The sequence below is a fragment of the Erythrolamprus reginae genome (assembly GCF_031021105.1).
Source record: "Erythrolamprus reginae isolate rEryReg1 chromosome 13 unlocalized genomic scaffold, rEryReg1.hap1 SUPER_13_unloc_10, whole genome shotgun sequence".
Lineage (NCBI taxonomy): Eukaryota > Metazoa > Chordata > Lepidosauria > Squamata > Dipsadidae > Erythrolamprus > Erythrolamprus reginae.
In genome coordinates, this window is record NW_027248437.1 from 132,009 (window position 1) to 144,622 (window position 12,614).

At 42.4% G+C, this 12,614-nt stretch overlaps 1 protein-coding gene across 1 annotated transcript; it reads right to left on the minus strand.

Annotated features, from left to right (window-relative positions):
* Positions 1-1,412: 1,412 nt before the first annotated feature.
* On the minus strand, positions 1,413-7,872 carry LOC139155136 (vomeronasal type-2 receptor 26-like). The gene is made up of 4 exons (XM_070730220.1): positions 7,717-7,872; positions 5,008-5,220; positions 4,298-4,424; positions 1,413-2,938 (listed from the first exon to the last, which is right to left on the minus strand). Exons 1-4 carry the CDS (start codon positions 7,870-7,872, stop codon positions 2,028-2,030), a joined length of 1,407 nt encoding a protein of 468 aa, XP_070586321.1. The 3' UTR covers positions 1,413-2,027.
* Positions 7,873-12,614: the final 4,742 nt, after the last annotated feature.

Consider the following 12,614-nt stretch of genomic DNA (forward strand, 5'->3'; position numbering starts at 1 on the left):
AACCCAGGTGAGAGCACAATAAACACGACCCAACCAACCAAACTCTTCAATCAAAAACATCTCCACACAAACACACCCGGTAAAAAAATAATTTCATTACTCGGTCTACCTAATTTTTATTCATTTATTTATTTATTTTATTTATTTATTTTACTTTACTTTATTTTATTTTTTTATTTGTTTATTTAGTCCAATACATAATACACATTGAAGAGAATAGATATGTAACAATATAAATAAAGAAAAGAATAGAAGAAAAGATATAAAAGTATAGGTGAACATATTTGAAAGGAAGCAAAGATAAATGAGATAAGGAGAGACAATTGGACAGGGGACGGAAGGCACACTGGTGCACTTATGTACGCTCCTTAATTTAACAATCCTCTTTGTTCCCCCTTCGTTCATCCTCACCCACCTTGATCGTTTTGGGGTGCTTTAATATCTAATCCTCACTTAGTCATGAAAATCATCTGGCTCAGAGTTCTAATCCTCCCTTACGGTATGAACATCCTGGATGACTTTGGACCAATCACCAGGAGACTCCTAAGTTCCAGTCCTGCCTTAGTGTTTTTTGATTGGGAGTATGAAACTTGCAAAAAATTAATCTCAGATTAATGTGGGATGCCAGAATTGGGGGTTCCTAGAATGTTAGATGGCTGAGTGTACAATCCTGTATGATGAGATGGAGGAAAGTGAAATCGAGGGGAAATGCCTGTTCCATGTTGGGCAAAGCCATAAGTCTCCATCTTCTGCTTGTGGGAGAACCAGAGGGATTTCTGTGGTTACTGCGCATCTTGGACTGAACTTCAACTGATCCATCAGAGCTTTTCTTATCTCCTTAAAATGAAAGTTGCAAAGGGATTCCATTCGCTATTAGGGGCCATTTTGAGACCTAAACATTGATTCCCAATTGATCAGCAATCTGTGTGGTTGGAGAGCAGAACAGCTTCCATGGGAGCCTCTTCCATAAATCTATATGTTCCCATCAGTGGTGAGATTCAGCCAGATCACACCAATTCGGGAGAACCGGTTGTTAACTTTCTGAGCAGTTTCGCAAACTGGTTGTTGGAAGAAATCATTAGGGCAGAGAACAGGTTGTTAAATTACTTGAATCCTCCCCCCCTGGTTCCCCCCCTTATTCAACCCCTTCTTGGACCTGGATGAATATTATGCAGCATTTAATTTTTGTGACCTACTTTTAGAGAGAATCCCTTCAACCTCCTCCTGGGGAGAGTCTCAAGGTCTCCTTTCTCTGGAAATCTTCTCCTGTCCTTCACCAACAAGACAAGCTTGGAAGAGGAGCAGAGAAAATGCTTTAGGCAGATATTGTAGAGTGAAAAATTGAAGGATCTGAAAACTGCTATTTTATTTCTCTGCTTGAAAGAAAAAAAGTGGAAAATTAATTACAAAACTTTTTTTTAAATTTACTTAATTTTTTTTTAATTTTGGTGCAAAGTACAGAAACATAAAAATAAGAATCTCAAACTGAAATCCCAAAGAGCTGTTCTGCTGAACACTTTCTGCAATGGAGGTTTTATCAGGAAATCATGGAAGAATTATATAAAATAAAAAACCTTTTTAAAAGGAAAGAATTATATAAGAGGAATCAAGATTTCCTTTCCAAGCTGAGAACTGATCAAACCTGGAATTTCACACAATTCTGGCATTTTCATGGAGAGGATCAGGCAACCAGGCTGGTACTTGGTGCCAACAGCTTCATCCTGATCTCTTTTCCTACTCATTCTCTCTCACAAACACTTTTAGCTGTTGTCAATAGTAACAAGTGCCCACATTTTTTTCTATAAGCTTTCACATTCAGTAGCTGTTGCTGAACAGCTGAATTCCTCTGAATTTTACAGAGCAAGATTTATTGAAAGGGGACGGAGCTGCAAGAATTCGAATTGTTCAACAATTTCCCACTTTGAAACATATAGATATGTTTTTCTTTGACTCCTACATACTATCTAAATGGAAATCAAATGAACATCACATTAATAATTTTTCCAATATCACAATGGTGTTATATATCATGTTTTTACATTTGTTCTGGCTGTGAGATGCTCCTTTGTGTTCAGGTCTGGTCTTACAAGGATAATGTAGCACTTAGGGATGAAGATGCAGCCCAGAAGACCAGCACTGGAGGCCAGGATGGAAAATATCTGAACAGCCACCATGTATTTCCCTTTGGTGCTCAGGTAGGTGGGGACAAAGGTCACCCAGACACTGCAGAAGACCAGCATGCTGAAGGTGATCAGCTTGGCTTCGTTGAAGGCCCCAGGCAGATTCCTGGCCAGGAAAGCCACCGTGAAGCATATAGCAGCTAGGAAACCCATGTAGCTGAGGGTGACGTAGAACATGACAACAGCACCTTCGTTGCATTGCAGGATGATCTCTCCATGCTGGGAGTGGAGATCAGATTCAGGAAAGGGGGGACAAACCGCCAACCAGATGGAGCAGATGACAATTTGGACAGCAGAAGAAGAAAGGATGATGGAGTTGGCCAAGCTCTTCCCCAACCATCTCTTCATTTGGTTTCCTGGCTTTGTGGCCAGAAAAGCCAGCACCACTGTGATGGTTTTGGCCAAGAGAGAAGAAACAGCAACTGAGAAGATGATGCTGAAAACTGTCTGTCGGAGAAGGCAGGTGGCTTTCCTTGGATGACCAATGAAGAGAGAAGAAGACAAGAAGCAAAGCAGGAGGGAGACCAGGAGGATGTAGGAGAGGTCCCGGTTGTTGGCTTTGACAATGGGGGTTTCTCGATATTTAATGAAGATGATTAAAACAAGGTCTGTGATTAAGAACAACAGTAGGGCAAAAGAGACCAGAATGATGCCCAGAAAGTCTTCATAAGACAGGAAGGTTATAACTTTGGGGATACATTGGACTCTGTGCTCATTAGGATATTTATCATCCGGACACTTGGTGCATTTTTTAGTATCTGAAAAATAAAAAGCAATATTTTTTAATAGATTTTTTACATTACAATAAATATTTTTTTGGACAACACCTAATTCCAGGAACATTTTCCAATAAGTATTTCTGAACTATTTCATTAAAAAGAGCTAAGAAGGTTATTTTTAAAAATGTAGCTATGTATGTGAAGTTGAGGAGACTCATATGATATTATTTTCTGTGTAATGTGTAGAATCTTCATATGAACCTACATTATTAGAGGTTAATAATAAATCATATAATCTTTTAGCCAAACATCCTGAGCCCTGCCCCATGGAAGTTAAAGGGACTTGGAGGATGCCTAGAGTATCCTATAACATCTGGAAGTAATATGCAATTAAGGAGAAACTTCCTAACAATGAGAACAATTAACCAGTGGAACAGCTGCCCTCCAGAGGTTTTGTGTCCTTCAATATTGGAGGTTTCTAAGAAGATATTGGACAGTCACTTGTCTGAAATGATATAGATCTAGGATGGCAAACTATGGCACGGGTGTCAGAGGTGTCACACAGAGCCCTCACTCCGGGAATGTGTGCCATTTCCAGCTGATCTTCTGATTTCCAGTGCAGGCAGTGGAGCATTGAGAAACAGCCTGAAAAGAGCCTGGAAAATGGCCCAGAAAACAGCCAAAAGAAAGACAGTTTTCACGCTATTTTTCAGACCAAAAATGACCTGAAAAACAGCCAGAAATAGCCAGAAAAAGGCCCGAAAAATGGCCAAAACAGGCATTTTCACACTGGCCAGCTCGTCTTTGAGTTTCCAATGCTCCAGCATGTGTATCTGCATGTTCTGGTTTGGGCCAAATAGGTTCACCATCACGAGTATAGGTTCTCCTATTTGAGCAGGGGGCTGGACTAGAAGACCTCCAAGGTCCCTTCCAGCTCTATTTTCATTGATTGATGGATCGATATGACAGGCAGAATATTTGTGTAAGGAGTTCCCCCCAAAACTATCCACAACACCACATGATGGACCTTCTCAGGGATCCTCAAGGGGAGGCCAATATACAGTGAATTGTAATGTCTTTCAGAAGGTGGACCTGAAGGAATTCAAGTTTCAAAGATCTCAGATGTTCCTAGAAACTTAGCAGCACTTCCCCAAACTAAAAAGCAGAAGAGATATTTCCTTTGCTATTAGTAAAGCTTGCCCAGTCTGCCACCCCCTCCTCCCGTCTCTTCCCAGCCCTCCTTCAAAGTCTTTTTGATTTACTTCCTTTTAGATAAGAAATTGTGCAGGTTAAAAAAAACAGGTTTGCTCCAATCTGCCTTTTAACTTGCACTTTCATCAAAATGTTCTGGATGGATCCAGTTCCACCCAGCCTCCCATTTTCCCCAGGGTCACCCACCTTCCTGAGTGGAGAAGGTCCCCTCCGGACAAGGAACGCAGTTGTAGCAGCAAACTGGCTCTCCTTCTCGAGCCCTCTTGACAAATCCAGGATGACAACTTTCCACACATTTGGACTCAGGCAGGGACTGAGCAGAGAAAAGAGAATGTGTTAGGAAATATGTTAGGACTCTCTGTCCATAGAAAATGAACGTAAAAATGGATGGAGACAATTAGCATCTGGTCTTCACTGAGGTTAATATGAAATCTCTGACTCCTTCTAAACAGATGCAGGAGGTATAATGATTGGCATATTCTTCATTTAATTCCTCCCTTTTGCTTTTGGAATTTAACATTACCATAAAGTACCTTTATATTTAATAAAGTCTGGAGGGATGGAATTGGAGAAAAAAGATTTAAGTATGATGATATATTCATATTAAAACTGAGAATAAAGTTCACTGTAAAAGGTTTAGGAAACTTTTATTTAATTCAGTTTTTTTAATGTAGAATAAATGTGATGAAGAAAGAAACCTCTGACCAGTAAGATCTTGAAAGATTTCCATAAAACATGGCAAAGCTGCTGCACTTAGGTCCTGTCTGTTGAAGAACTTCCAGTAGATGATACCAACTGGCATGGAAGGCCAACCACCCTGGAGACTCTAGGCTTTCCCCACTTGAAATGGGACCTCAGACTTCGGAAAACAGACAAGACAGCAAAATTTCTCCCACCTTATTAAGCAACTTTAGCTGTGAAAGAGCATCTTGGTTGATAGAAAGTCTCTGTCTTTCAAAATACGCCAGAGCCTCTGCCCTGGGATCCTCTTTGGGGAGAACCAAGTAGTAGAAAATGCCCAGATCTGCTTTTATCTCTCCATTTTGGTCCAAGTATACTTTCCAGCGAGAAATATTCCAATATTCATTCTTCTCCAGAAAGGGATGAAACTAGAATGGGAACATCCAGGAATTTGAAATACAGAAAACTGTTTCTTATCCTGCATTGAATCTTTGTTTTCCAATTGTCTAATCTCCAAATATGGTTAAATAATACTGCCAGTATCTTCAAAAGTGAATGAAAAAGTTTGAGAAAAATTGTCAATCATATACTGACAAAATATAGAGAAAATATAATTGACACAATTGTTAATTATAGAGAAGATTCTAGAGCAGATGAGAAATAAAATGAACAGAGAGAAAAAAAGATGGTTCATAAACTCTTTGAAAACAACAGGTAGATTCCCAGAAAGCATGGGTTTACCAAGAAGAAAGGTGTCAGGCTAATCTTCTCCCTTGTCATCCTGATGGAAAACACCTCCAGATGCGCTAAATCTACTTGATTGGAATGTGCCATTAAGAAAATGTTGCATGTCTGAAAGAACAAATCTCCCACCAACTCTTTTCTCAGACTGAAAAGTTAGCCAGAACCCTGTTTGAGTTTCCTTCTCTCCCATTACGCAGCTGCAGGATTCTCCCCTTTTATCTGATCTTTCCCTAGGCAGCCTCTACTCTCTTCATCCCTAATGTAATTCTCAGCTATCATTACATTTCCTAAAGTACCATATTTTTCAGAGTAGGTTGCACTTCCTCCCCCCCCAAAAAAGAGGATGGAAATGTTGGTGCATCATATACACCAAATACAGCCATTTTTGACCTCCCGAAGCCCTGTCCCATGTGGAAACAGGTCAGGTGTGCAGAGGGTTTGGGAGGTCTGCAGAGTGCTTCTGGGGGCTAGCAGAGGGCAAAAACTTCTTTTCTTACTTACCTCTTTGAAATCTAGGTGCAAAAAATATACTAAATTATGGGAACTCTGGTGATAGAACTGGATTTCAGTAAAGGAGTCACAAATAATTATGTGATGTGATTAGAAACCTGAGGGTTGGATGGTATGATAACTAAGTGGACAAAAACTGTCTTCAAAATAATACTGAAATAATTTTTAATCTTTCTTAACTTTTCCTGTGAAACTGAAAGTTATAAATGACAATTTGCCATTGGTCATCAATTTTTTAAAGCTAATTTGATGTGATTTAAAAATATAAGTCTCTCAATTTACAAGCCTTATTTGAAACTTCAGTTTAAAAGTTTTATATAATAACAATTGTTTTAAATCAGTTTAAAGATGATAATTAGAAGCAAGCAACAATTGTTGAATCGGATGGATTGGATGGATGGATGGATGGATGGATGGGTGGATGGGTGGGTGGGTGGCCAAGTGGGCGGGAACTTAATTTGATGCTGGCATCCCTGAAAAAGGAATCTGCTTATAAGGCAGGCTGCTTGGAGATAGCTAGAGAGGAGAGAACTGATGACTGATGAAATGATCCTTTCAAGAAGATCGAGGGAGATGGGGGAATGGACTTCTCATATTTAACTGGAAAACAAATCTTAAGAGTTGCCATGTTTCAATTTACAGGAGCTCCAATGACTTTGGGGAGTGGAATGTCTTTGTTGGAAAATATCTTAATTAAAATTTGAAGGGCATCTATTAATATTAAGAATGGAACAAAGAAATTTAATCATTGGATGGATCAGATTCTGGATGGATCAGAGATAATGATTGTGGCCTGTGGTAGATAAGAAACTCCTGTAACTTCAATGTAAAATGTAAAAACCCCTAAAAATAGTTCCAAGCAATTTAAAACAGTTTTAAAACTCATGCATGTCTCTATTATCACTAGGATATTTGAGTCCTAGTGGAGAACTATTTAAATAGGAGCCAGCCGTGTGCAGCAGCTGCCAAAAAACCCAACACAGTTCTAGGCTGCATAAACAAAATGATAGAATCAAGATCACCTGAAGTGTTACTACCCCTTTATAATGTTTTTTTAAGGCCAAACCTGGAATACAGCATTCCGTTTTGGTTGCCAGAATGTAAAAAAGATCTGGAGATTCTAGAAAGAGTGCAGAGAAGAGCAACAAAGAGGATTAGGGGACTAGAGGCTAAAACATACGAAGAACGGTTGCAGGAACTGGGTATGTCTAGTTTAATGAAAAGAAGGACCAGGGGAGACATGATAGCAGTCTTCCAATATCTCAGGGGTTTCCACAAGGAAGAGGGAGTCTAGCTATTCTCCAGAGCACCTGAGGGCTGGACAAGAATCAATGGGTGAAAACTAAACAGGGAGAGAAGCAACTTAAAACTAAGGAGAAATTTCCCGACAGTTAATCAGTGTAACAACTTGCCTCCAGAATCTGTGAATGCTCCAATTCTGGAAGTTTTAAAGATGTTGGATAACCATTTGTCTGAAGTGATATAGGGTTTCCTGCCTAGGCAGGAGGTTGGATTAGAAGACCTCCAAGGTCCTTTCCAACTCTGTTATTCTAGGTTCTAATACAGGGATCCTCAAACTACAGCACATGGGCTGGATATGGCCCACCAATGCAAAGTATCTGGTGCACAGAGTGGCGGAATGAAGCCCCTCCCCTTGCCCCTCCCCTCACCATTGGCCTTATCTTCCCGCGAGCATCTACTCCAGCGTCGCCTCTTTCACTGGTTGAGCTGCCCTTCTGATGACACAGCTGCTGCCAGTGGGCAAGTAGGGGAGGGGCTGCTTTGAAAATTAGCCCTTTAAAAGTGGGTGGGGGACATGTCTCCATGTCTCCTAGCTTTTTCAAAATCAGCTGAAGTTGGCTAACACTCATTCAAGTGCAACCACAGTGTAAGGCCTGAAGGAGAATTCACCCACTGCTTTGAATCTTTCCATATATAAAGTACATCCACCCAATTGATTGCTGGACCATTTTTGTACCTTTCATGTGTGTGTTTCCTGTGTGTGGATACATATGCACAAGTGTGGCAAGAAGCAAATCAGTTTGAAGTCTCCTTCCGGCTTAAAATCCCAAATAAATGAAACAAGGAGGCTGTTCTCCCCTCCCTCCCCTGGCCCCTTCCTCTGCTGTCAGGCCCTCACAGCTCTGCAAAGCCAGAAGCCTTTGGCTGGGACCGAAGGGGAAGGACCCACCTGGGCCCCTAGAGAGGAGAAGGGAGGGGTCTTGATTGACAGCTTCTCTCAGTCACTCACGACTTCTGTGCTCTGTGATCATGAGATATTTTGAAGGAAATCCTGTTTCTTTCATTCTTTTTTTAATGGCCTATTTTGAGGAGCCTGAAGCTGCAGTTGCAATGAAGTTAGGCAAGTGGCAAGGAAGTTTGTGCTCTTTTTCCCTTTGGGGGTGGGTCTTATTATTATTATTATTATTAATAATAATAATAATAATAATAATAATAATGTATTATATTTGTATGCTGCCCCTCTACATTCCTTGGGGTGAGCAAGTACAGCTCAGGAAGGAGAAAGGCAAAAAAATTAGATTGTTAAATTGGCCACGCCTACCCAGACACATGACCACCCACCTTGTTCCACCCCCCAGCCATCTGAAGGACTGAATCGCCCACCTATGTTTGAGGAACCCCATTATAGCATTCAACTGGGGGACAATATATAGTATATGTATGTGGGTTTGTCTGTTTTTAAATATACACTTTTAAAAATATGTTTCATCTACTTTTGTTTTGTCTTTGTAAAAGTTCAATTTTTTGAAGCTTGTTTTTTTACCTTTTTAAATAAGAGAAAATTTAATGAGTGGAATATCAAGTTTGCAGAAAAAATATGCCTGATTTCCACAGAGAGAAGGGTGCAGGAGTAAAAAGCAGTAGAAAAATCATCTAGGGGTTTTTTGGCACATAGGACTTGACTAACAATAGAGTCTCCTATAAGAACATTAATGGTGGACTGGAAGAAAGATGAGGGACACCAAACTTGATATGCATGTTTGTGAAAATGACCTCAAAATCATAGTTAACTGGAAACAGAATATGAATCAGCAGGGAGATGTTCTTGGAAAGGAGGCAAAGGCAGCCATAAGAATCTCAGGAAGTGGACGCTCTATCTTGGGGAGACATCAACTCAAGGACCTGGTCCCCTTTTGCAGGCACCAAGCTTGGAGGAGAATTTGCAAAAAATCTACATCAAGTTCAGGGAAGGACAAATACAGTATTTCCGAGTCTGCGGAGAGGGGCGGCATGCAAATCTAATTTTATTATTATTATTATTATTATTATTATTATTATTATTATTATTATTATTCAGAGTATAAGACGCTACGGATTATCAGACGCACCTACCTTTTTTGGGGAGGAAAACAAGGGGAAAAAATCTGCCTCCCAGAAATTTGCCTCCTTGCAGCAAGCAGCCCGTTTCAGCTTCAGCACAGCCTGATTAGACTCAAACTCAACCCGGATAAGACGGAGTGGCTGTGGGTTTTGCCTCCCAAGGACAATTCCATCTGTCCATCCATCACCCTGGGGGGGGAGTCACTAACCCCCTCGGAGAGGGTCCGCAACTTGGGCGTCCTCCTCGATCCACAGCTCACATTAGAGAAACATCTTTCAGCTGTGGCGAGGGGGGCGTTTGCCCAGGTTCGTCTGGTGCACCAGTTGTGGCCCTATTTGGACCGGGAGTCACTGCTCACAGTCACTCATGCCCTCATCACCTCGAGGCTCGACTACTGTAATGCCCTCTACATGGGGCTACCTTTGAAAAGTGTTCGGAAACTTCAGATCGTGCAGAATGCAGCTGCGAGAGCTATCATGGGCTTTCCTAAATTTGCCCATGTCACACCAACACTCCGCAGTCTGCATTGGTTGCCGATCAGTTTCCGGTCACAATTCAAAGTGTTGGTTATGACCTATAAAGCCCTTCATGGCACCGGACCAGAATATCTCCGGGACCGCCTTCTGCCGCACGAATCCCAGCGACCAGTTAGGTCCCACAGAGTTGGCCTTCTCCGGGTCCCGTCAACTAAACAATGTCGTTTGGCGGGACCCAGGGGAAGAGCCTTCTCTGTGGCGGCCCCGACCCTTTGGAATCAACTCCCCCCAGATATCAGAGTTGCCCCCACCCTCCTAGCCTTTCGTAAGCTCCTTAAAACCCACCTCTGTCGTCAGGCATGGGGGAATTGACATGTTCCTTCCCCCTAGGCTTATAAAATTTGTGTATGGTATGCTAGTGTGTATGATTGGTTTTTAACTTGTGGTGTTCTTAAAATTAATTTAATATTGGATTTGTCTTGTATTGCTGTTGCTGTGAGCCGCCCCGAGTCTGCGGAGAGGGGCGGCATACAAATCTGATTAAACTTAAACTTAAACTGATTAGCACAAGCAGAGAATTGTGGGTGGAATCAGCCTCATCAGCTGTTTCAGGCTGCAAGGAGTGCCATGGGCTATGGCCGCCTCTGCACGCTCCATTTTCTGGGTGGTGGGGATCAGAAGGGTTGGAAAATGGGGCAGATGGAGACAGCAATGTGAATCTCTCAGCCTGAAACAGCTGAGGGTCATGTGGATGCTTGTATTCATCAGGCTGTGCTGAAACTGAAACAGGCTGTTTACCGTTTGCTGCAAGGAGGCAAATTGCTGGGAGGCAGAGGCCAAAGGGTGGGGGTTGGTGGGTGGGTGGGTCTACATTGAGTCTGTAAGATGGACCCAAATTTTCACCCTCTTTTTGGGGTGGAGCAATATTGGCTTGCTACCAGTATGGAAAAGGGTGGTGCATTGGTAGCATAATTTGAGCTGCGCGTGTGTGTGTCCCAGCGAGATTTTGCTTGTGTGCGTGCAGAATGGGAATCCACCCTGGGTGGGGGAGAGAGCACCTTATACTCCGAAAAATACTGGGATGGCTGCAGAGAGGAGTGGTTGGGCTAGATGGTCTCAGGGGCCTCCTCCAAATTCATAAAGGTCAAATTCCACAATGCTAATTACAAACCTATACATCATTTATAAATTAACAGTGTTTAATATCGAAATGCCCTGGTATCTAGTCTTTGGAACAGGGACGGGTTCCTACCGGTCCAGTCCAGTCCAGTCCAGGCACAACGGTAGCCTCGTACTGGCCTCGTACTGGTTCCCAGGGGCTGCCATTCCCCCCCAAATTGTTTGGAATGTCTTTTTGATTTTGGGATTTCTTTATTTTTATCTTCTTCTGTGCATGCACAGAAGCCAGGTTTTCAGCACGGCACATGTGTCACCATTTTGTTTTTGGTGGCTTTAAAAAAAATAAATTTAAATGTTTTTCCTTCTGGTTTTCAGCCCATTCATGATGGTCACTGGCCTGGTACCAGTCCCTGGGGGCTGAAATTTTTTCCCCAATTTTTTTTATTTTGGGGGGATTTCTTAAATTTTTTTCTTTTTCTGAGCATGTGCAGAAGGAGGGAAAGAAAGAAAGAGGGGGAAAGAAAGAGATAGAAAAAGAAAGGGAGGAAGCAAGGAAGGAAAGAGTGAGAAGGAACATTGAGTGGGAGGGAGGAAAAGAAAGAAAAAGAAAAAAGAGAGGGAGGGAGGGAGGAAGAACATAGGAGGTTTGGGAGATTGGGTTGGTGGGAGCATGGGAGGGAAAGAAAGAGGGGAGAGAGAGGGGGGAGGAAGGAAGTACTGAGGAGGAAGTTTGGGTGGGTGGGTGGGTGGGAAAGAAGGAGGGAAAGAAAGAAAGAGAGGGGAGAGAGAGGGGGAGGAAGGAAGTACTGAGGAGGAAGTTTGTGTGGGTGGGTGGGATAGAAGGAGGGAAAGAAAGAAAGAGGGGGGAGAGAGAAAGAAAGAAAGAAATGAGAGGGAGGGGAGGGCGGAAGGACTGAGGAGGAAGTTTGGGTGGGTGGCAGTGAAGGAGGGAAAAAAGAAAAGGGGGGAGAGAAAGAGAAAGGATGGAAGGAACGGAGGGAGGGAGAGAAAGAGAGAGGGAGGGAGGGGAAAGGAAGCAGGGAGGGAAGGAGGAAGGAAGGAAGGAGAAGTTGAGTGGGTGGACAGAAGGAATGGAGAGAAAGAAAGAGAGGGGGAGAGAAAGAGAAAGAAAAGAAAGAGAGAGAGAGAGAGAGAAAGAAAGGGGAGCAAAGGGGAAGGAGGGAGTGGAGGGCAGAAGGACTGAGGAGGAAGTTTGGGTGGGTGGCAGTGAGGGAGGGAAAGAAAGAAAGGGGAGAGAAAGAGAAAAAAGAAAGAAAGAGGGGAGGGAAAAAGAGTGAATGAATGAAAGAAAGAAAGAAAGGGGAGGGAGTGGAGGGCGGAAGGACAGAGGAGGAAGTTTGGGTGGGTGGGAGTGAGGGAGTGAAACAGGGGGAGAGAAAGAGAAAAAAGAAAGAAAGGAGGGAGGGAGAAAGAATGAAAGAAAGAAATAATGAATGAAAGAAAGAAAGAATGAAAGAAAGAAAGAAAAGGAATGAAATAAAGAGAGAAGTGAGGGAGGGTTGGACGAACGAAGGAAGTAAGGGAGAAAGGAGGGAAGAAGTTGGATGGGAGGGAGGGATAGTAAGAGAGGGAAAGAGAAAGAGAAAGAAAGGAGGGAGGGAGGGGAAAG

Excerpts from the sequence above, each read along its gene's own strand:
- LOC139155136 (XM_070730220.1), bottom strand. The coding sequence starts at position 7,872 with ATGGAGACATGTCCCCCACCCACTTTTAAAGGGCTAATTTTCAAAGCA. Across the intron at positions 5,221-7,716 it reads GCGGGAAGATAAGGCCAATG|TTTCATCCCTTTCTGGAGAA; the intron begins GTGAGGGGAGGG and ends TTCCCATTCTAG. Across the intron at positions 2,939-4,297 it reads GACCTTCTCCACTCAGGAAG|ATACTAAAAAATGCACCAAG; the intron begins GTGGGTGACCCT and ends TTTATTTTTCAG.